This window comes from Hylobates moloch, unplaced genomic scaffold, assembly GCF_009828535.3.
Source record: "Hylobates moloch isolate HMO894 unplaced genomic scaffold, HMol_V3 SCAFFOLD_1, whole genome shotgun sequence".
Classification (NCBI taxonomy): domain Eukaryota; kingdom Metazoa; phylum Chordata; class Mammalia; order Primates; family Hylobatidae; genus Hylobates; species Hylobates moloch.
The window spans coordinates 147622196-147647230 of NW_026652276.1; the positions used below are offsets into that span (position 1 = coordinate 147622196).

Consider the following 25035-nt stretch of genomic DNA (forward strand, 5'->3'; position numbering starts at 1 on the left):
TCCTTTAAGAATCAAAATTGACTTATAAAGCCAAGAAAAGCCCCTCCGGAAAACTGAACTCATACCTTGTCAACACAGTCCCTGTACAGGATTCCTGACCTGTGGCAAGTAAAGAATGTTACTTTTGACAGGCCCAGGAGCCCCAAGCAAGAGAAGGGGAATTTGTCCAATTCATACAGGTATTTGATGGCACCAACTGATAGCTGGGCTTAAGGTTTTAAAAAGCCTTATCTGAGACTCCTTATGGAAGGAAGTTCCATCGAAGCCAATTTTAAAAGGAGCCTATATGGCAAATAATTATTCTTGCTGTGCTTTATGCAACTCATCAGGCCAAGTATAATAGGACTAAAGCTTATTTTGCAAACAAATCAGTCCTATCATAATTTGTTTTTAATAAAAATGAGAACTGGAGAGAAAAATCATGTTTCAAGAACTATGGTACTACTGTTAATAAATTTTAGTCTCATCGGTTGTTATTAAGTTTTTTTCTGCAATTTAGAATAACTCTGCTCATTCCTGTGAACCAACCAGTGATCTCTGGCTACAGCTCAGAAGAAACAAAAGGGATGGGTAATGTAAAAATCTGGGTCAATATTCTAATTCTGGGCATATATTGGAATTGGTTAGCAACCCCATGCACCCAGGTCTCAGCTGGCATGACTAGAGCCGGCATGACTATAGGCACCTGCCTGGCATGTTGGGAGTCTCAGAATTCTCAGAATTCTTTCATCTGTCCTCATCCCCTTATTTCATCTTAACATCTCTACTTGCCCTTTTTGGCCTCTGTCTTCTAAATCTAATAATCTGATTTGTCTCCTCTCACCTTCAGGCCATCCAGCTCCAGATGATCCTCAGTAAAGAATACCATCCTCTCAATATTCAAGAGTCACCCTTCTACAGGGGACTCCTAGACTGCCCATCAGTGGGACATGCCAGAGGCGAAATCCTGCCCATCTCCCCTTGGATCTGGCTGAATTCAGCTTTCATCAACCCACAGAGCCACCCTGCCCTGACAGCCAGACAGCCAGCAAGAGGCCAAGACCCACAGAAAAACCACCATCATCCCTGCCAGCAGGAAGCAGTTACAGAAGACTGACCATCCATTTTCCCCCAAAGAACTGGGGTCTTGGACTCTTAAGGGAGGAAATGTTACAGTAGGTAGTCAGACTTGAGCAGGACAGAGAGCACCCCCGATCCCGCAACCAAGAATATCAGGTGGTCAGGCAGTTGTTAAACTGTCGCTCTAATATAGTAATTGGTCAGGTCACAGCCAGCATCAGGGAAAGGCAGTCTCTCAATAGCTAGAAACACCTGAAGCTGGCAATCAACAGCTTCCTGATAAGATCTCAGGAGTTGGGGGAGTGAGCTCAAGCATACACACTAAGAGGCAAATGGCAGAGTTTAACTGGTATATGAACACTAGACTGGTAAGGGAAAAAACAGCTCAAGAGAGCATGCATAAAACTTCAGCAAACACACTGCACGGGCAGCCCCTCCCAAGTACTGGCAGGCCACTGCACATGTGGACAGCCCAACCGAAGGGAAGAATTATGCAAGATGTAACACAACCTCAGAAGCATGCCAACATATAAGACCCCAAGTCAAAAGTCAAACCGCACACTTGACTCTCACGTCACCTGCTTGGCCCATTTCCATGTACTTTAACTTCCTTTCATTCCTGCCCTAAAACTTTTTAATAAACTTTCACTCCTGCTCTAAAACATGCCTTAGTCTCTCCCTCTGCCTTATGCCCCTTGGTTAAATTCTTTCTTCTGAGGAGGCAAGAATTGAGGTTGCTGCAGACCTGTACGGATTCACGACCACTAACAAAATGACATGCAATTCTAGAACAAACTAGTATGTAGTATATGAAAGATTTTCCTGGGCAGAGAGTTAATACCCTTCCTCACTAAGTTATATCCTGTTTAAGCACTTGCATTATTAAGAATGGATTTCCTTAACATAAATTTCTTCTTCCATCATAATTATATCACAATTTGTTCAATCTTCTGAGGAAATGGAGAACTATCACAAGTGTCTGTATGGAGGACCATTTTTAAGCCACTTCTCAGGCTTCATCTCTCTCTTCCTTATAATGTGGAACACCAAACTGGATCCAATACTTATATGAAGGCCCAATGAAAGAGAATATAACAGAAACCTATTTCACCCCAAAGCATGTATATTTACCTCAATATTACTATGCCCACCAAAAAAGCCCCCTAAAATTAAAAAAAAAAAATCACTTTAAAAAATCCACCAAATTTCCTAAATCATTTTTGTTTCACTGTAAATTATTGATATCTCCAGTCAGCAATTTCTCATGTTGGCTCTGTTCACAATGTGACTATTTGGCCCAGTCAAATTTACCACAAAAGCAGAAATCCTGGAAAATCTTTACAATGAAGTACCTAGCTTAAAGGCTGCTGCAAGTTTCCAAGCTTACAAATCTAATACCAAAAGCCAAATAAAACAAAGTAAGAAAAAAAACATAAAAACAAGTTGAGATACAAATGGGTAGATTTGGGACATAAAATAAGTCTCTTGGATCTATTATTAAAAATAGTTTTGTAAAGTAAAATATAAATAATTATATTAAATTTTAAATTTTAGTTTTGCTAGATGGAGAAACTTATCAATTGGAACAATTACTTAGCAACCGAACCACTGCCACTTGGGATAGGAGAAAACAAAATTAACTTGAATACCTTATTCCCTTGAGAAAGGCAAGAAGAAAGACTTGCCTGTAATTTTCTTCCCAATAAAAAATGCTTACATTTGAATGTCTACTTAAGCCTGAAGGAATCAGACCTAGGTTATCCTGGTTTTGCCAATAACTAAAGGTGTGATTTGGGTAAACCATATATCCACACTGGGCCTTAGTTTTTCCATTTATAAACAAAGAGAGCGGAACCAAAGATGATCTGTAAAGGGAGCTTACAGATGAGAATTTGTCATCTTCCAAATCAAGTTTAAAGTTTTTTTTATACACATACATTATACATATGTGTGTATATATACACATATGTATACTTAAACATATGTACATATTCACCTATACACGCATATGTATTTCAGTACCATTCTGAATCTCTTCAAGTTACTTCCAAAAAAAGCTTTAAATCTAACAATATTTAATACTTTCTTAATAATAAGATTCTTTGGCACAAGGATCGAAAAAAAAATCAGTAGCCCAAAGTTTTAAAAGATAATGTATTAATAGAAAATTGATTGCCACTGAAAAGATAGTTTGTTACAGTTCCCAAGAGGAGGCAGCACAACCTGCCATAGGATGTGGAGCATATGGGTCAGTTAGGAGACAAAAGCAGGGGGAGAAACTGTTGGCAAGATCCTTTATTGTGGTTTCCGACACAAGGAACAGGCAAGGCAGGGTAAACAGGCTTAGGGGTGGCTGGTTTGAATAACTTTAGAAGACTGTGGGGCATACGAGCTGTCCCTAGTTGTTTGGTACCTATCCCTGGGGAGTGATTACAGCAGGTGGTCTAAAGTATGAGAACCTAATATAGGAGGTGGTTAGGATGCAGGCTCTGGATTGGTTGGTGTGTGTTTTGAAAAGTGCATTTGCAGGAGAACTGTTTACTGTCTTTAGGAATTGGTTAACCCCGGAAGAGGTAGTCCTTCCAAAGTCAGCAGACCTCAGATGTCAAAGCATAATACATAAAAGGGTTAATATACTCAATCAAGCCAAGTAATAGAGGAGTCTCATTTCCATTGGCTATTTACTGAACATGCACTATATACCAGCATTGTTATATGTTACAGATGTAAAAATGACAATGTAATAGAAAATGAGACTGTAAAATGTTAAACATACACACATACTAATTTAGAAGAAAAGAGTAAACATAATGATGTAATAATACTTTACACCTATCAGTGCTCTGGCATTTACAATACATTGTCACACATATCACTCCATTTAATCCTCAGAAAAATCCTGTCTAGTAGGCAGGCTATCTTCATTTTATAGGTGTTTATTGCTGAGGCTTGTGAAAGCTAAAGGAGATTCCCACATCACAGACAGTAACTAAAAGAACAGGGAATTGAACCCATGTCTCATTCTTGTCCATTTCTATTTTCACCAGCACCACAATGTCACCTTCATTTTAAGTTAAATCTATATAATTACCATGTAGAAATAAATAGCTATTCCTAACCACTGAGGATTGACTGCTCAATGCTCTTTAATAATAGGCTAATATTACATTAAAAAACATGTAGGATTCTTAATAATTAATGAAACACAAATTCTTTACTAAGAGTACTTGCCAGTGGTACTGGAAGGCACAATTTTCTTTTTTAAAAAATTTCTGTATAATAGTAGTGAGCTAGACCTCAACTAAACTTTCTAAGACATTACTTCCAAAACAGCTCTTTTATTTTTCAGTAATCATGGGTAACTAAATATTTGTTAAAGTGGTTCAATAAATTTAGATTAACCTACAAAATGAAATCCAAACAAATATTATATTTTAAATTCCTGTATTTTATTGTTATTTAATTCAAAAAATTCTTCACGGGAGGTCATTCTGTAAATGCATCCTTTGACTTTCATGCAATCCTATTACGTAAAGAAGTACTTTCTTCCAGGCCAGGCACAGTGGTTCACGCCTGTAATCCCAGCACTTTGGGAGGCCAAAGTGCGAGGATCACTTGAGGTCAGGAATTCAAGACCAGCCTAGCCAAGATGGTGAAACTCCATCTCTAGTAAAAATACAAAAATTAGCCAGGTGTGGTAGCACATGCCTGCAGTCCCAGCTACTTGGGAGGCTGAGACAAGAGAATCACTTGAACCTGGGAGGTGGAGGTTGCAGTGAGCTGAGATCACGCCACTGCATTCCAGCCTGGACCACAGAGCAAGACTCTGTCTCAAAAAAAGTACTTTCTTCCCAAGACAGCAGCTAGAATCCAACATTAAACTCTATGCATGCCAGTAGTTGTGAGGCTGAAAATGGTATTCTCCCTGCCTTAATACTTTAACAGAAAATTCAACAGGTCCAGCAAATAGTTTCCACTGTTCTAATGAGACCTCTTGGACTATAAATCAGTTATGATATTCTTCACCTTCTAGAATATTAGAAAGTTGTCTGCTTTGAAACTGAAATCCAAAGATCCATCTAACTCTTCTACTTCTAAATTTCTAGATTTTACAACTACTGTCCCTGGGGCACACTAACCAGAAGTCCAAGTCATAAGGTGCTAAGGTAATAAAATGGTTAGGTAGGTTAGGATGGTTACCTAAAGTGAGATAGCAAGAAGGCAGCGAAGACTATGGTAAAATCTTTGGTATAAAGTATTGGGTTTTGGAAAGGATAGGAGGTAATATTGAACAGAAGAGCTCTATATTACAGGGTTATACTGCTTGTAAGCTAGAGATGCTCAGGCCTAAGCAATCACACACTGTGGCTTTAAAGGGCAGCTGGTTTCTAACTAGGCATCTTCAAGGTCTGTATCTGCTGGCAAGGGCATTCTGAATAGTCAGATGAGGTCCCAGATGGCAATCTACATGCCCAAGGGTTTAGGGCCCTGGCCCCCATCTTTGCTGTTGCTGAAGGCTGGACATGTGGCTAGTCACAAGGGCGCTAGTGAATGAACCATATTTTAAAACATTCTGTGAATCCTAAAAATGACTTAAACCTAGAGACTAAACTTCTTTAATGGAGAATAGTGTTAGAGTCAATATTAGATTTGGCTTCAAGAATCTGTCAAAACATTTTTTGGAACCCAGGCTTGGGGGGGGAAAGAAAAGAATTTGTCAAAACAAACAAACCCTTATATGAACATGCACCATTCACAGTTTAAAAAGAAATCAATTTGATTTTAAAACTAGCAATATTAGTAAATAGCATTTTTCCTGAGCTTTCCCATTGGCTCACTGAAATAAAATTAAGCTGAATTTAGTATCTACACATTTGTGCTTTATAGAATTCTAACACTAAATGAAAGTACCTATAGAATTCTAACACTAAATGAAAGTATCTCAAGTATTTCATTTTACAAAACACACTACATACACATACATTCACTGCACAAGAGAAAAAAACCAAGACCTCCATTCCCAAAGGTTGCAAAATTGTTTAATGGCAGAGACAAACTGCTACCTAGCACAGAGCTCTTTTTTTTAAGTATGTCATAGTTACACTCTGCTCATCACAAACCACTTACGGAATGAAACATGTCTGCCTTCCAGTTTGAAAATTATACATAGTTACCACTACCAGTTCAGACAGCTGCCAAAGAATCATTTTTAAAGTGCTGAAAACTGTCTAAGTACTTTGATTTCAACAATCAAGTTTTCTTTGTGGCTTAGGGTAAGGATAGGAGTATGAAGAGGTGGGCTAATTTTTAGAAATATCCCCAAATGGGCTGGTATCCTTAATTATAGGGAAGGTGTGGGAGAACAAGGAAGGTGATGAATAGGTATAGAATATAATCCCTTTAAGTTTTTCCTGAATGTGTTTATAATGAGTAAACATATACACTAAGGGTGCACATACCACATATACACACACATATATATCTACCTACTTATGCACGCACACACACACACACACATAAAGACATACAAAATGAACTCAATCATATGTTTTGGAAATATGGACTAAATTAACTATTCTATTTTCATATACTGTGAATGCACTCTGATGTATCAAACTCTTGCAAAATGTAAATTGGTCTTCAATTCTCTTTGGTAGCTTGTTACTAAAAAAAGAGAGAAAATCCTTTTAAAACTTTTCAGGGAAACCATGATTTCCTTGGCCTCAAGGATTTGTGATGAAACAGCAGAAAAAATTTTGAAGCCACACAAACTCTGGGTTCTTTTCTCAATACCCCCCATGTATCAATTCTGTAACCTTAGGCAAATTATTTAAACTTTCTAAGCCTTGATTTTCTCATCTACTAAAAACAGCAATAATCTAAGATGAAGATAAAATACAACTCACCCAGAACAAAGTATAGTCTCCATGCATAAAGAACATGTCTGTTCTGTTTCCCCAGCACCTAGAACAATATGCGATGTATACAATGGTAGATACTAAATATTATTTATCCAGCAGAAAACAATAAAGTTGCAGGACCAACCCTGTCAACTAAGCTAATGCTACATAAAAATTACATGCAGGATTAGCTAAAGAACATAAATTCTACACATATACTAATTCTTAGGGTCTCTGGGTTTTCTTAACGTTATTTCCTTCAGAAAATGCGCATAAATTCCTATCTAATGACATCTCACATCCTCATCAAGAAGCAAGTCATGAAATGTAAGCCTTACAAGGTATATTCTTTTTGGGGTTTTACAACTATTAATGAAAACGAAATATAAGACTCCCTCTTTTGGGCCCTTTTCTTCAAAAAATGAAAGGAAAAAAAGAATACATACACTTATTGGGCTTATATTCTTAGAATCTGTGTTTTTTAATTTATTCAAAATTAGTTTGTGATACACAAATATTTAGTCAGGGAGATGTTATTACTAGCCTCAAATTCCCAATCAACACAGTCCATCAAAGTAATAAAAACTTTCTTTTTCTAATTCCCTTTGTGGCATATGTACCCCAAACCCCCAAAAGAACACAAGGAGTGGAGCACTCGGCCAAAGATCTAGGAATCCATTCCTTATTGAGTATATTACAGTAATTACAATAAAATGCTTTAAGTAGTAGTGGTTAGCTGTAAAGGGAGATTACAGTCCTATTCACCCGGACTTGTTTTATAAAGAATTTTTACTTATTAGCACCCTAACTTACTGGCTATATGATCTTGGCTAAGTAAATTAACCTCTGATAGTCTTGGTTTCCTGTTCTATAATTTGAGGTCACCACCAACACCTTCTTCATAGGATTGTGAAAAATAAACAGTTAATACATATAAAGTGCTTAAAAAGTGGCATATAAGAGAAAAACAATAAACTGAGTCCATAAATGATCACAGAAAACAAACACTACAGTATACAGAGAGTACATAATTCAGGGCAGTAAGTGGTAACAGTACAAGTATGTTAAGACTCTGGTTCCATCATTCACTATGTGGCCATGAGCAAATTACTGAACTTCTATAGGCCTCAGTTTTTATACCTGAAAGGAGAGATGTCAGCAATACTTACCTTACAGTGTATTCTGAAGATTAAATGAGTTAATAGATCAAGTGCTGCATACATTATCTGGTAGACTATAAACATGCAGTAAATGTCAGCCAAAATATAAAACAAACATAAGGTTCAAAGAAGTACGCTTTTACTTCTTGTTTCATTCATTAAAGAAAACTGCATAATTTCTCTCCCCACTGGAATATTATGGAAGCAGGAGTTCAGTTCCATGTTATTCAGTCATCTAAGGAACACATCAAGCCACACAATACAGATGCTGAGTATTTACCTGCTGACTGAATTCATGGATGCAATCTACCAGTAGGGAGTACAGGTAATAGATGAAAGTCTATCAAGGGGATATTAAAACCACTTACTTGCCCTATAATTAAAATCAGTAAAGGCAGTGACATCCTATCAATAAGATAATAAGTGAGAGAAATTCTGAAAATAAAAATATAACATGCTTTAACTTTAAAAACCTATACTAACAAAATCAGAAACAATAAAGTTTGCTTCAACAAGCATGTTATGGTTTGTAGTATTTATAACAAATACCTGTTAAATGTTTGTCTCAACCTGGTTCATATGTAGATTTAAATATTTGGAAAAACCTGCAGAATTCACAAACCACTTTAAGTATTTCTTTCTCTTACATAAATCCCGTTAGTACTCGTCATCATATTCACCTAGTCTCTTCCTCTTCCCTTTTCTCCTTCAACTCCCTGGCATAGATATCCTCAACTAGACCGGAGCAAGGATTTTCCACCCCTTTCCCAGCCCCACACCAGGCACAGATACCCACTTACCAAAGCACAGATCACTATCTCGTTCCTATACGCCTGTGCAAAAGCAGCTCCGCTTCTGTGAACAAAAAGCTATGGTGACTTGACTCATTATTTACAGAACTGTACTAAACCCCTTCTGACTGGCCACATTATAAGGCATCTACATAATAATATCAGAGGGACAGAATCAACCTGGAAATTTTACATACCTTCAATTTCTTCTCAAAGTATCCCCTAACTGGTAAGATTCTCACCTTCAACTGTCTACCAAAACAAATGAAGCAATCAGATTTAAATTCCCTTTATTTCCCTTTACTCATCACTTTTCCTTTTACGATCATAAACTCTCTCACTCCTTTTATATCTTGAGTCTATTCCAACGATCTGTCCATCCTATTCTCCTATGAAATCAAAGTTCTCCACCTGTGTCCTTTCTTCTGGTTCAGTATCAGAATGACAGATACTGAGCAATGCTCATCAAGGTGTGAGAAACACTCAAAGTATAAATTAATACACATACTTACGTATATAATACAGACTCTACTTACATGAGGCTTACAATTCAACTTTTATATGAATACTCCTTGAGCTAAGTCTGAATTTTGTAATGTCCACAAAATACTAATTGAGCCGGGCATGGTGGCTCACACCTGTAATCCCAGCACTTTGGGAGGCCAAGGTGGGTGGATCACCTGAGGTCAGGAGTTCAAGAACAGCCTGGCCAACCTGGTGAAACCCCATCTCTACTAAAAATAGAAAAATTAGCTGGGCGTCATGGCAGGCACCTGTAATCCCAGTTACTTGGGAGGCTGAGGCAGGAGAATCACTTGAACTTGGAAGGCAGAGGCTGCAGTGAGCCAAGATCGTGCCATTGCACTCTAGCCCAGGCGACAGAGTGGGACTCTGTCTCAAAAACAACAAAAGAAAAAACTAATTGAATTTCAAAAATTGCATGTGAAATCCAACATAACCTGAAGTGGCCCTTTTCTTCCTTCTGACATGGTAAACTTTTTAGTCATCCTTTGAGTCTCAGTTCAGTTATCACCCTTTCCATGAAAACATTCCCAGAACCCTACAAGCAGAACTAGTTCTTCTTTCCTCTGGGCTTCTATAACACTTCATTCACAGCTTGTATAAACCAAACACCACAAAGTAATTTAATTAGCTATATATATGAGATATATAGATATACAGATGATATCTATCTATCATGTACTATTGAGTCTAAGATGCAAGTGATCATAAGAAAGAAAAAAGTTTTGCTAATTAAACTATGACATACCTTTGATTACAAGGTGTGTTTTAATTTCAAAGATTTAAAATGGGCCTGGGCGTGGTGGCTTACGCCTGTAATCCCAGCATTTAGGAAGGCTGAGGTGGGTGGATCACCTGAGGTCAGGAGTTCAAGACCAGCCTGGCCAACATGGCAAAACTCCCCTCTCTACTAAAAATACAAAAATTGGCTGGGTGTGGTGGCGGGTGCCTGTAATCTCAGCTACTTGGGAGGCTGAGGGAGGAGAATCACTTGAACCTGGGAGGCAGAGGCTGCAGCGAGCTGAGACTGTGGCACTGCACTCCAGCTTGGGTGATAGAACAAGACTCCATTTCAAAAAAAAAAATATATATATATATATTTTTACACACACACGCACACACACATAAAATGAAATAAAAATAAAATGTAAAAAGCATGTCCTAGAAGCAGAGAAATACAGTGAGTCTCCAACAACAGATAATATATTCTATGAGGGCAGAAAACATGTCTCACTTCATCTTTAGTTTCTCAATGCCTATTATTCATGCTTGATACAGAGCAGGGGAAAAGAACAAACAAACCTGATGTTTTTACCTAATCCCTTACCATGTCTTTCATGTCACCAGTGTAGGTCCTAGAGAAGTTCAACAAGCTGTTTTTTATATTTAGTAACCATTTACTTCACTGCCACAGCCTTTCTAGGGACCACTGTGAATTCATAACTAAATTACTCCAACAACATCCTTTTATCTGAGCTCCTGATTTCTAACTTTTCTACACTTTTATCTACAAAGAAACATTCTAATAAGTATCATTTCCATTGCAAATATTTTTACTTAATATCTCCAATCCACTAGATTCAAGTTTTTCAAATTTATTTATTACTATTATTTTGGCAGAATCTCTTCCTGAAACAAAATGTTAGGAAATGGTTCAACAAACACACTTGTGTGGTTGATGCAGGAGTGGAAGGCTGTTTGGTTGGCAAACCCTGAGCTACTCTGTGAGACCACCAAGCCTCTAGGAAGCACACAGAAGAGAACCCATCATTCCCTGTGTTAGTTATAAGCTTCCACATGATAGCTTTGTGCTTTTCCAATCTTTGGTCCCCTCAAGCTCATTCCAAGTTTAGCAGCTTGACTCAAGCCATCCTCACTCTTCACTTGTCACCCCCAAAGTCTCAAATGTCTACTTTCCAAACCAATCTTTAAGGCCTCTTTCAAGTCCTATCTCCACCAGAAAAAGCCGTTCTTGTTTACTCCCCACTAACCTCACTGACTTCTGAGCTCTCACACTTGTTTTCCATGCCTCAAAACCCAGTACTTAAGTATAAACTCTCGTATGTAGTTGCAGCTGCCATATAATGGTTTCATGTATGCAAGTCTTTCTCCTGAACACAAGCATCATTTTAAGACAGGTTTAGTTAGTATCTTCAGAACCTAACAAGGGTTAATCAGACAGCAGACATTTAGTTCTTACTATACTGAAATACACCACCTGTTTGTTGTTGTTGTTGTTTTGAGACAGGGTCTCGTTCTGTTGCCCGGGCTGAAGTGCAGTGGCACGATCTCAGCTCATTGCAACCTTCGACTTCCAGGCTCAAGCAATTCTCCCACCTTGGCCTCCCGGAGTAGCTGGGACTACAGGCATGCACCACTATGCCCAGCTAATTTCTGTATTTTTAGTAGAGACGGGTTTCATCATGTTTCCCAGGCTGGTCTCAAACTCCTGAGCTCAAGTGATCCACCTGCCTCGGCTTCCCAAAGTGCTGGGATTACAGGCGTGAACCACCACGCCTGGCCACACCACTTCTTTTCCACCTGTTAATACACCTCTCTCCATACACCTCACCTCACCCTTGCTTGCACTTTACCAAAGCTTTCTGATATTCCTCTTATACAAATTTCTCATTTACCTCTGACATATAACTCAAGCTAATATCCATACCTAAAATATCTCATTCCCCCACTTTACTACTTCACATTCTTCTAGTGGGTGTCACTATGTAGAGATGTCACCAGGTTACCACCTCCTGCATACAGTTTTCTTTACATTATTCAAAGCCTCTTCATACATATTAACTTATCTAACCTTTGAGACTCTATGAGGTAAAGAAGGTAGGAACTAATATCACTATTTTGCAAATGAAAAAAAGGAACTGAACTGCAATTAGGATGTTTGCCCAGAGTGGTACAACTAATTGGTGGGGGTTGGGAGCACCCAAGTGAAAATGTGAGTTTTAATTCTTAGTGTTGTGCTCTATGAAGCCTCTAAGTACATGTGGTCTGCACTAATAATAAACCTACTATAAGAACCATACCTCTGATCAGGCACAGATATTTCCTACCTCCTTAACTTTATTATCATCCCTGAGGAAAAGAGAAGCTTCATATATTTGAATTATCACTTTTTCTATTCGAAAGATTCTTGAGTCTTAAACATTTTACATACATACAGACATATTTTTAAGAGACAAGGTCTCACTCTCTCACCCAAACTGGAGTGCAGTGATGATCATAGCTTACTATAACCTTGAACAGAACTCTTGAGTTCAAGCAATCCTCCCGCCTCAGCCACCTGAGTGGCTGGGACTACAAACATGGGCCACCACACCCAGCTGATTTTTTACTTTTTCCTTTTTTCATAGAGGTACAGTCTCACTATGTTGCCCAGGCTGGTCTGAAGCTCCTGGGCTCACGTGATCCTCCTCCCTCAGCCTTCCAAAGTACTGAGATTACAGGATGAGCCATTGCACTTGGCCTCAAACATTTTCAAAAAACACCTTTGTACTAGACATTTTGAGCCATAAAGAAAGGGACTACTGCAGCAGGACTGTTCACAGAAAAAAAAAAAAGAAAGAAAGAAAAGAAAGGAGGGTGTGAGGGGAGTAGAGAATGAGAAATTACTTAATGGGTACAGTGTACATTACTGCAGTGATGTACACACTAAAAGCCCTGCCTTCGCCACTATACAACATATCAGTGTAACGAAATTGTACTTGTACCCAACAAATTTATACAAATAAAAGATCAGCATAAATAACTCAAAAAAAAAAAAAAGGCATACTAGATTTGCTTGCTCTGTAGGGAAAACTGACAAATTTAAAGCTGTGAGTACTTCCCAGAATTTGGGTTCTTTTAGGATCCTAGATTTTCCAATTGTTCTCAAATTTCCACTCAAGAAAAAGTAATCACATTGTTCACGCTAAAGTGACAGTATCAGAAACACAACTATGGTTAAAGAGCTAGAGCAGCCCCCCCATATCAGAGGGGGGAATATGTTCCAAGACCCCCATGGATCCCTGAAACCATGGACCGAACCCTATACATATTGTTTTTTCATACATACATACATACCTGTGATAAAGTTTAATTTATAAATTACACAAAGTATGAGATAACAACTTCTCTTTGGCATATATTTGGCTTATCTTGGATATATCCATATTGCCAGCATTACTACTTTTGCACTTTTAGGCCATAAATATGTAAAGTAAAAATACTTGAATACACTGATACCACAGCAGTTGAGAAGGTTACTAAGTGACTTGTTAGCATATACAGAGGGCATAACTGGACAAAGAGAAGATTCCCATTCACCCTGGACAGACTGAGATTTCACCACACTACTCAGAAAGGCATGTAATTTAAAACTCGTAAACTTTGTTCTAGAATATCCCATTTAACATTTTTGGACCATAGTTGACCACAGGTAACAGAAACCATGTTTAAGAGGAGACTACTATACCGAGATAAAATATCGTAACTATAAATTCAGTGTCAGAACTCAAGCATATGTTTAAGATACTAACGCTTTGGTATTTACCAAATAAAAGAGCAAATGACATAGAAAAATAGCACCTAAGCACATAGTAAATTTAAGAATGAACAGAAATATATTAATTTACGAATTAAAGTGTTACATTTATTGCTTAATAGAATTCACCCTAATTATATAGCCTCTATAAGAAAAACGGCAAATATCACCCACAATCTCCCTCACAAAAATCCCTAAATACTTACTCATGTAAGTTTAAGGCTTACGGAGAACTCTGACCATGTGCTGGATGGCAGTACCCAGAATGAAATAAAATATATACTCTAATTTCATAGACCTTAAATTTTAGAATTAGAAGAAGACTCAGAGTTTATAGTTTAAGCAAATTTTCTATATGGTACAAGAAATTCTTCTGCAGTCTACAGAATCTTTGACAGATGAACATCCAATCTTTAATGAATGATCACTACTCTGTTGTGTAACTCTAGTCTGTTTTTGTGTGTGCATATACATATGTTTTTCCAGGGCCAAACAAAATTATAGAACTACGTCAGAAAAAAAAAAAAAGCCCCTCATATATCTAAAGACAGCCGTCACAATTTCTTGTTTTCTTTTAAAGATAAAACTCCGTTCTTTGATTATTGCTAGTATGAAATGTTTTCCACATTCTTCATTCTGGGAATCCTTCTTGATACATTTGCGCAGCTGTCAATGTCCCATTTAAAATGTGCCACCCGGTACTGCGCACAATATTGCAGAAGTATCTCACAAGCGCAAGGTACAGAAGCTTTATTCTACTCTCAGTTCATTTTAAGCCAGTACATCCCAAATCATTTTCACAAGTCCTCCTGCCAAGCCAGGTTTTTTACCTTGTAGGTATGTAATTCCCTCCATCTTAAGGAGAGGATCTTACTTGTTAAATGTATCTTACTAATTCTGGCCCACCATTTCAGCCTATTAAGATCACTCTGAATCTCAGTTCTATCATATAAGCACCACCTCCTAGCTTTGTCTCATATTTGAATTCAGTAAATTCAGCCATCCTTCAACCTGGTATTTTTAAAAAAAAAAAAAAAAAAAAAAAGTCAAACTACATCAAAATTAGAACCCCATGCCATAGTGTGACACCTCGTAAGGAGGTGAATAATAATTACCACTTTTCATTCAATTGTGCAACCAGCTATGAGCCTTCAAAGAGGCCACAACTATCAATACTAAAATCAAGATAAATTATGTTAACATTATTTCCTTTGGATACTCATCTGGAAATCCTAAAGAAAGAAGATATGAACCTAGTTTCTTAGTGGACCCATACTGGCTCCCAGTGATTCCTCGGTTCTTTTTTAAAATGCTCAAGAGCCAACTATTCAATAATTCATTCAAGGACTTTGCTAAGGACGGTTATCAAGCTCATTTGTCTGAAGTTAAGAATGTTTTAAAAAATTGAGGTGTTATTCATGCTAAATTTTCTGACACTTTTTACCATGCAACATAAATTTTAAGTTATTGATACTAGCCTGAAACTGAATCTGAAAGTTCCTTCTGACCCTAGGATAACATCCATTTTTATCATCTTGACTTCCAAAAAGCAAACCCAGAAATGCAGGAGAAAGACAACTGGAGGAGAAGTCAAGATTCTAGCCCTCACTTTGCCATCAAATATAAGAGGGTCATTTAACCTTTCTGGGCTTCAATTTCTTCATTTCTAAAATAGGGCTAAGGAAAGAGGGTGGGAGAAAGAGGCTCATTTATTTTGAAGTTACCTTAGTAATTACAATTTCATTAAGCCCTCATCTCACCACATACTTAAATAAGCAATTTGTGGTTCAACAGGTTTCCTTTGCCACAATTTGCCCATTCACTAGGTAGCAAAATGACAAGCATTATGAACATCCAATCTTAACATCCAATCTTAACTCAAACCTGCATCAGAAAAGTACAGAAGAGCACATATATGTGTATAGTCTGATATTAGGTCAGGTTCCCCCGTTACTGTCAATCCTTACTGTGTCACCCCCAAGTACTTAATGTAGCAGTGCAGAATCTTCGACCCATATTTCTGCTTTCACTTCAAACAGTAAAAACACAAAATGCCTTTATAAATAGACTTTAGCAGCAGTATCAAAAGGTTACAACTGCTGAGCCGTCATCTCCAAGATTCTTTCCACCTACAATTCTATCATTTTGTAAGTCTGTTATTTCTACAAGATCTATGCGTAGCACCATTCCCTATCTTCCTTCTTGATTAAGCAAATTTAGAGCTGTGAGTGCTTTCATGCCTGCCCCAATATTCTCAACCTGCTTTCATGCCTGCCCCAATATTCCCTAAGCGTTACTCATTATATATTCCCTGATTCAGAATTTGAAAAGCAGGTGATTAAAACTCTATTTTCAGCCAGACACGGTGCCTCACGCCTGTAATCCCAGGACTTTGGGAGGCTGAGGTGGGGAGATCACCTGAGGTCAAGAGTTCGAGACCAACCTGGCCAACATGGCAAAACTCCATCTCTACTAAAAATATAAAAATTAGCCAGGCGTGGTGACGTGCCTGTAGTCCCTGCTACTTGGGAAGCTCAGGCTGGAGAATTACTTGAACTCAGGAGGCGGAGGTTGCAGTGAATAGATATCGTGCCACTGCACTCCAGCCTGGGCGACAGAACGAGACTCCATCTCAAATGCAAACAAACAAACAAACAAACAAAAAACTCTATTTTCCTTTGCTACTCTATCCTGAAACCCTTCTTAAAAAAAAAAAAATGCCCTTTTAAAAAATTAATGTGGCTCTACATTGAGTACTTTTCATCTTCCATGAAAAGATCATTCAATAGGTAAAGCCAGCTTGGTAGTTCAGAACCTAAGTCATTCGTACTGAATACAAGATTTAAGTTTCTAATAATGAATTCCAATCTATAACAAACAGTATTAGAAGATTTAAAGAAGTAAGATTACTGGAGTAAATCTGACTCTTCTGAAAAAAAGACTAACCAAACACAGGAGTACATGAGTATGTATATATACAGATGCCCATTAGGGAAATCCAAATTAATAAAACATATATGGCAAAGGAAAGCCATATTTGTATCAAACCTCAAGCCAATTTTCCACCTTTAGTAGCTCTGGAAAAAAAGATCAGTGTAAGAAGTTAATTCTACTGGATTAAATTGTTTTAAAATTAAATATAAATTTTAATTATTTTCTTTGGTACCTATTTTTACCAATAATGAAGAATTGGTCCTTCCATTTCTGGTTTCATACTATATCCCCAGGTTTCATATTTTAATTCCTCGGAGAAGTAAAGAAATTAGGTAAGAGAGTCAAGTTCTTGAAGGGTCAGTAGTATCTTAAGTCTGAACTTCCTCTGTGGGAGAACCAGCATAAAATTGTTAATTTCCACTAAAATTGACAAAGAAATATTCATTCATCAATCAAAAGGCCTACAGTATGATCTCTGTTACTACATATGACGATTACTGCCAAAAATCAGTCACATTGTGGACCACTCCAAGTTAACTACAGATTTAGATATCAATTGTTCCTACATAGCTCTAAATTCTTTAAGGAAATGTAACACCTGAAATTCACTTTATTTAGGGCTCTTTGACTACTAGAAGACATTGTGAAAACAGGTAGTTAACTCTCCTCACTTAGTTAAAATAAAGCAGCTTAAGCCAGAGGTACAATTAGTTGTCTTTGAGCTTAAAGTAAGGTTTCTGCTTTTCCTTTGAAGTCAAACTCAGCATGTTCACACTTATAAGTGGGAGCTAAAAAAAAAAAAAATGATTACACATGGACATACAGATGAAATAACAGACACTGGGGACTACAAAAGGTGGAGGGCAAAAGGTGAAGGGTAGGGTGAGGGTGGAAAAAATACCTACTGGGTAAAAGGTTCACTATTTCGGTGATGGGTACACTAAAATCCCAGACTTCTCCACTATGCAATATATCCATGTAACACAACCGCACTTGTACCCCCTAAATCTATTTTTTTTTTAAAAAGTAAAAGTAAAAAAATTGTAAGTCAAATTTAGAATCCCAATAACGAAACAAAAAGTATGCAGAGCATACACATATTTAGTTCCTACTACAATTCTAACTAATGCTCAGCATGAAGCTCAGGATTTACAGCTGAGACCAAAGCACAGAAACACATTATACTGAACACATTATTAATAGGAAGAGGATCCCCCTAGGTTGTCGCTAACATTCTCATTTCATAAAACTAAGTATGAAGCTCCCCAGCTTCAAGTACTGGTTTCATTAGATTTACCTTGTATTTTACTTTTTTTCTGTTCATGTCATCTAGACTTCCCTTAATCTCCTGAAGAGTAAAATGAGAATAGTGGATGGTGGAGAGTTTTAGCTCATTGTCCTTGAGCTAGCAATTACATTCCGTCAAAGCTACTAATTTTTGAAGCCTTGGCATAAAAATTTCGAGCAAAATTTTCCCCACAAATTAAACAATACCATTCTCTTGGGGAACAACATGAACCAACCAAGAAAGTACTTACAGATGAATGGGGACACAAAGTAAAAGATCTGAACTTTCAGGGCTCATTTATAAAAGGGCGATATGGGTACTTATTGCTCCTTCTCCCCCTTGTCAAGACAGTAAAGTTCCTGGTGTCTCACTCTTAGTGTCTTTTTTTTTTTTTTTGAGATGGAGTTTCGTTCTTGTTGCCCAGGCTGGAGTGCAATGGCACGATCTCGGCTCACTGCAACCTCCGCCTCCTGGGTTCAAGTGATTCTCCTGCCTCAGCCTCCTGAGTAGCTGGGACTACAGGCATGTGCCACCACGCCTGGCTAATTCTGTATTTTTAGTAGAGACGGGGTTTCTCCATGTTGGTCAGGCTGGTCTCGAACTCCCAACCTCAGGTGATCCACCTGCCTTGGCCTCCCAAAGTACTGGGATTACAGGCGTGTGCCACCGCACCCGGCCCACTCTTAGTGTCTTAAAAATGCAAAGTCAAAAGAAATTAATGAAAACAAAGTTGTTTTACTAGCTTCATTAAAACCATTCCAAGGCATTGCTCCTAATTACAAAGTGCTACTTTCTCCATCATCTTTTATACCTTAGTTCAAAGAGCATTTGTCAAGCACCTACTATGCTAGGCAATGGGGTAAAATCTGCAAACTAGGCCTAGATTAACTGTATTGACTTGTACACATCAAGCAAGGTACATTTCTGGTCTTTGTCAAACTGCTGTCTTTTTAAAAGGATTGAGCACATTTATTAGAACATAAATAACATCGATAAAATTTTAAATCTTTGGTTTCGGGGGAAAAAAATCCAACTATGTAGAGTTCAAATTTCCTCCTATACTTAAAACAGAACCACCCAAATCATGTAAATCCTTTAAGTGAAAAAATTATCCCTGAAAATGAAGGAATAACCACACCTATTGGCAGTGTTCAGCATACAGTAACCATCTCAATATACATTTGTGAAATAAAAACTAAAAAGTTGTAGTTGCCACCGATACCTATTCTCTGAGGCACAAACGAACTAGCTCAACACCCCCACCTGCTTCCATATTCTGTCTTCTGGTTCACTGCTGATGACCACATACTTGATTCTCAAACTTCAGTGAGTTTGTTTGAGAGAGGGTCTCGCTCTGTCACTCAGGTGGGAGTGCAGTGAGGCAATCACAGCTCACTACAGCCTGGATCCCCTGGGCACAAGCGATCCTCCTACTTCAGCCTCCCAAGAAGCTGAGACCACAGGTGCGCTACCACACCCAGCTAACTTTTTAAAAATTTTTTTGTAGAGACGGGGTCTCCCTATGTTGCCCATGCTGGTCTTGAACTAGTGGGCTCAAGCAATCCTCCCACCCTGGCCTCCCAAAGTGTTGGGATTACAGGGATGAGCCACCACACCCAGCCACTTCAGTGAGTTTTAGAATCACCTGGAAAGTTTGTTTGAAAGGCAAATCCCTTGACCCCCACAATTCAAAACTTACAGTACCAAAAACTGGATCCTGTGTTTATTTTAATGCACCATTCAAGTTAATCTAAGTTTCGGTGGCCAAAACATTTCTTTACCCTCACAATGGCTAAGAAAAAACCTCTGGATTGCAAAAGTTATCAACTAGAGAGCAGAAAAATTGATTACTTCTAACCTAAATTATAAGTTACTCAATTCTCTTAATCCCAACTCACTAATGTTTAATAAGCAAGATGAAATGGAAGTGAAATAACTTCTGCTTTCACAATGCAAACTGTCATTCAACTCACCAAAAACACTTTTCTGAAACACTACAATTATTGTCAAAGTTTTTAGCAAAGGAGTAGAAACAAAGCAAGTTAAGTATTGTAATCCAGAGAAACATTTATGTAATTACGCTGTAATAGTTTTAGGAGAAAAAGTACCACAATCAAAACACTAACTAGACGACTGTGCTTGCCACTAGCCACATGTGGCTACTTAAGTTAAAATTAAATAAAATTTAAAATTCAGTTCCTCAGTTGCCCCACACACATTTAACTGCTTAACAGCCACATGTAGCTAGGTAGATAGAGAACAAACATTTCCAACATCACACAAAGTTCTGCTGGATAGCGCTGGCCTAGAAGCACTGGTATCTAGATAAAAAATATAATGTCGGTTCTCCTGAATCAGAAGGTTTTATCTGGCAATTTATGATTTTACTATATATGCCTACTTTAGGTATTAACCATAAAAGAAGAACCCTAGCGTAATTTTTCTGCAACTTGTTTCAAGAAAGATCATTCAAAAGTGATAAACTTATTTATCTCAGATTATCAAAATAGAAATATTTAACTAACAAGGTCTGGAAGTATCAAAGGCACTAAAACATAACGAGGTTTTCATCAAATCAGAATCAATGAAAAGGGTTTAATTACTAGAAAACAAAAGTTATTAGGTACAATAAGACTGGTCCAAAAAAGATTAAAACTACTTCCCAAGTACTTTAGAAGTATCTATTTATATGCATAACAAATAACAACTGCTTTTACAATTGGCTTAAAAATAACTTTACCACAATTAATTCAAATTAGTGACATTTTACTGTCAACATTTTTCATTGCTTTCCACCAACCTTACATTAAACATCTACAAATCACACAATGACCATAAGATTTAATTAAATATAATTATATAAATGAAGGATTATTCATTCAAATCCTGATATTAGCATAAAAGTAGGCAAAAAGTTAACCAAACAATTTACAACTTAAAATTATCTCTCAACTGCGTCAGTATCTAGTTTAAAACCAGTGTAATAAAACACAAAAGCATGGGCGACAAGATGCTGAAGCTTGAGAAATAACTTCCACTAAAAAAAAAGCCTTATTACACCACAGAATTAAAAGTTCAACAGACTCACAATTATATATACCAATTCAGTTTAAAACTGCTCTCCCTCAAAGAAAAGATAAATATCATTTCGACTAGGGTTCTTTCTGAAGAGTTGGAATGTACTCAAATAAGACCGCTAAATTACAGAAGGCAATTATGATTCTAATCAGAAAGCTCTGTCCCATAAAATAATACTTTAAAAAAAAACTAACAAATTTAACACATTATGAAATCTACAAAAGTGAACATGTCACATTGATTACTACAGAGCTATGTTTGTTAGTATAATATTCCTATTTCTGGTTCCTTATGATCGTGTGCTTACTTCAGAGGTCTACGTCAAACCTAAGAATTAGCAAAGAAAAGCAGTAATTGTTATGAAAAACTATTTAAAAGGTACTTAAAAAGATGTCATAACTTACCTGCAACACTAGTGATTGTAACGGGAACTCCCTGCACTTGAACACCTGCAGCACCCAGGTTGGCAACGCTCACTGTCTGAAGGTTAGGCACTGATGCAAGCTGGGCAGTATTCAAAGTTATTGGGGCACCAGCAACAGCCACAGGAGCAATCTGAGCAAGAGTTGTGCCACCACTTGAAGACACTGGGGTGATGGTTAATTGTTGGGATAACCCAGCATTCTGAACTTGCAAATTTGAAAGACTCTGAATATTCTGAACCTGTACAGTTTGCCAACTGATTTGCCCTGAAGGTGTTAAAGTTGGAGCCCTGATAAGCACCTGAGTCGGATTTACTGCTTGAAGTTGAACATTCTGCAAAGGCTGCTGCTGGATGGTCTGAATCGTCTGCCCTGATTGGAGTTGAAATGACTGTGGTGGAATAGCCTGAATGATCTGTTGCTGAGGCTGTTGGATCTGGATCTGCTGTAAGATAGGTTGGCCTACAATTTGCACCTGCTGAAGAGAATTTGATTGATCTTGTGCATTCTGCATTCCATTAGGCTGAAGCTGACTGGAGCTCTGGGCTTCAGACTCAGTAGCAGCAGGTGTTTGAGATTCTTCAATGGTGCGTTCAGAACTACTGGCTGATGTGCTTGCATACTGGCCCGTATCTGCTGAGCTCACTAATGTGTCACTGCTTGTCAAAGACGTTGAAGCAGTGGTTGTGCAGGTAGTGGAGGAGGAGGGAGATTCCGGCATAGTACTGGCAGAAGCAGTGGTGTTGGTGGGTGTGGAAACTAACTGATTCCCATTGGAAGTCCCACTATCAGCAGTAGTAGCAGGCTGGCCAACCTGCCCAGTCCCTCCTCCAGCAGCCACGTTATTTATCACTGGCAAAGCTAGAGTCACTCCTCCAATGTTAATTGGTAGGGTTGTTACAACTTGAGCCTGAGTACCAGGAAGAGTCTGTAACTGCAGTGGTATTGAAACACCAGGTCTAATTTGGACTGGAACTGTCTGATTTGCCAGGTTTTGAGCAAGAATATTCCCAGAAGCTGTCCTGTTAGCAGCTGTGAGTATAGCTTGATTATTACCTGCAGAAATGAGCTGAATTTGACCCTGCAAATCCTGTAGAGATGAACTACTAGTTGGATTGATTTGAATTTGTTGACCTTCCACTGTCTGAAGTTGTGGAATTACTTGGTACTGTACACTACCACTTGGATTTTGTACTTGTATGACTTGAAATTGACCAGGAGTGGAAGAATTACCTGATTTAGTTTTTGTAGGAGATGCACTCCCGTTATTACTGCTGGAAGAACTAGACGAACTAGAGGCTGGTTGAGAAACGTTATTCTCTTTTGAAGCAGGAGGAGTGGAGGCAACAAGTTGCCAAGCGTTTCCAGCAAGTTGCGTTGTTACCAGTTCTAGCTGTTGTGGTTGATTCTGAAGTTGCACCAATCCTTGACTTGGATCTATAATAATTTGTTGTTGTCCAGTTGCTTGATTTTCACCAGGAGTCCCTATTTTGCTGCAAGTAGCTGCCAGTAAAGCCAGAGGAGAGGGCTGAGAGTCCTACCCAAAATGGGACGGTAAAGGAGAGGGGGGGAAAAAAAAAGTGGGCGGATTTAGTGGAGGCCAGTAGTTGCCAGGGGGTTACTTATTTTGACAGCTCTACATAACAATTTAGGAAGGAGCAGAAATCAAAAAGAAATACGAACAAAAGTAGGTAAGAACTATATGAATAAGGAAGCAAGTCCTATAATATCAAGTTTAAATAAAAGGAAATTCTTTAAAACTTTGTAAAGTGTTATGTTCCAAAACTCAAAATGCCCTTGGGAACACACACACCGTTTTCTTATAGTCTGAATTCCTGATGTAATTTTAAACAGCGTTATACCCTCAAAGAGATAAAATCTTGATGAATTTACAATTTAAGTTCCACACTCTCAGAAAGATGCTTTGAGTGGATAAACATTTTTATTGTTACTTCTGGACATTTAAAGGGCATAACTCCCTCTCTCTCCTAATGTGTCGTGATGAATTTTTTTTTATTTGTTTGCTTTTACCTGGGAGCCTGAGGTTTTGGGTTTTTTATTGTTATTCTCTGGCTCAGAGGTTTTCCCTCCTTCTGTAGCCATCGCCGCTGCCGCTGCCGCCTCCTCCTCCTCCTCCTTCTTCTGATCTGCAACAAACCCCCCCACCACACACACACGACAACAGGTTATTAGGATTATTATTCTTCTTCTTCCTCTCCTCTTCTCCCCCCTCCCCCCGAACATTAATCTCCATAAACCCGCGATCCACGCACACCGGCAGGGGGTGGGGGAGAAGGAGGGAAGGGAGGAGGGGGATATCACAAAACGTGGTTTGAAACCCGACCCATCGGCTCCAGAGCAACACCCAGAAGGAGGTTGTTCTCTCTCAGACATTAAGACAAAACACAACCCTCCTTCCCTCCCCCTGATTCCCTCCCGCCCTCTCCTCCTCCCCTTAAAGCATCTCAGCGGCCCCGGGGGAGCGGGGAGAACCGAGCAGGGTCTGGGGAGGGAGGGAGAGAGGGAGGCGGCGAAGGAGACTGAGGGGGGTGGAGAATACGTACCGCTCATCCCGCATTAACAGGACAAACCCTCAGACGGAGACACTGGGATAGAGGTGGGTGGGGGTGGGGGCGAGGCGGGAGGAGAGGCCGGTCCCGCCCGCCCGCGGTGGCTCGGAGGAGGCTGTAGCTGGCACAGGCTCTGCCTCTTTTTCCGCGAATGGCCGCCGCTGGGCTGTGGCGTAGCAGCTCCTCTCTCCGCCCGAGCCCGGCTGACTCGCCCTTGATTGACAGCAGCGGCGCGCGGCGCGGGCGGCGGCGCGGGTCGGGGGCGGGGCCAGGGCGGTGCGAGCCCGGCCGACTCCCCACCCCCCTCGGCCTCTCTCTGCCGGAGCCTCCGACTCTCCACCCCTTCCCCCAGCGGATTGGCCGCCGACCTGCCGGGGGCCGGGGCGCTGGGGCCGCCTCCTCTCCACCCCCTTTCTCGGGGTTATTCTTTTAGCAGCTCTTGTCCTCCTCCCTGGCTCCTCTGGCGCTCTTTCTCTCCGCGTTCTAGCTCAGGAGCGCTGCCGGTAGGCCCTCCATACAGCCAAACTTGTTGTCTCAGGATATCCCGCCCCCTACTCATTTCCCAGCGCCCTCCACTCAAAAACCCGCTCCAGCAATCCCTCCAATTGCCACTAAAGAAAAAAGTAGGGCCCTTGCTCCAGGCAAGCGAGAGCGGCGGACGTGGGCGCGCGCGGACCATCGACAGCTCGGCGCGCTGGGTGAACTGCCCGCTGCCCCCGCGCAGGGAGCATGGCTTTCCTGAGGCGCATCCGGACCCGGGCGCCCTTTTTCCCT

General features: G+C 39.3%; 1 protein-coding gene across 3 annotated transcripts in view; it reads right to left on the reverse strand.

The window, feature by feature from the left end:
- Positions 1-24505, reverse strand: part of SP4 (Sp4 transcription factor) — a 91047-nt gene extending 66542 nt beyond the window's left edge. For 2 of the 3 annotated variants that reach the window (XR_009215589.1, XM_032759660.2), the window contains exons 1-3: positions 24256-24504; positions 23723-23838; positions 21674-23228 (exon numbers count right to left, since the gene is read on the reverse strand). Coding sequence is in view for 2 of the 3 variants with exons in the window: in XM_032759660.2 (XP_032615551.1) it covers positions 21674-23228; positions 23723-23838; positions 24256-24262 (1678 nt within the window). In the remaining variant the exon portion in view is untranslated. Of the gene's footprint in view, positions 1-21673; positions 23229-23722; positions 23839-24255 lie in introns of all 3 variants that reach the window. The other variant, XM_032759670.2, reaches the window with a different exon arrangement.
- Between the last annotated feature and the right edge of the window lie 530 nt (positions 24506-25035).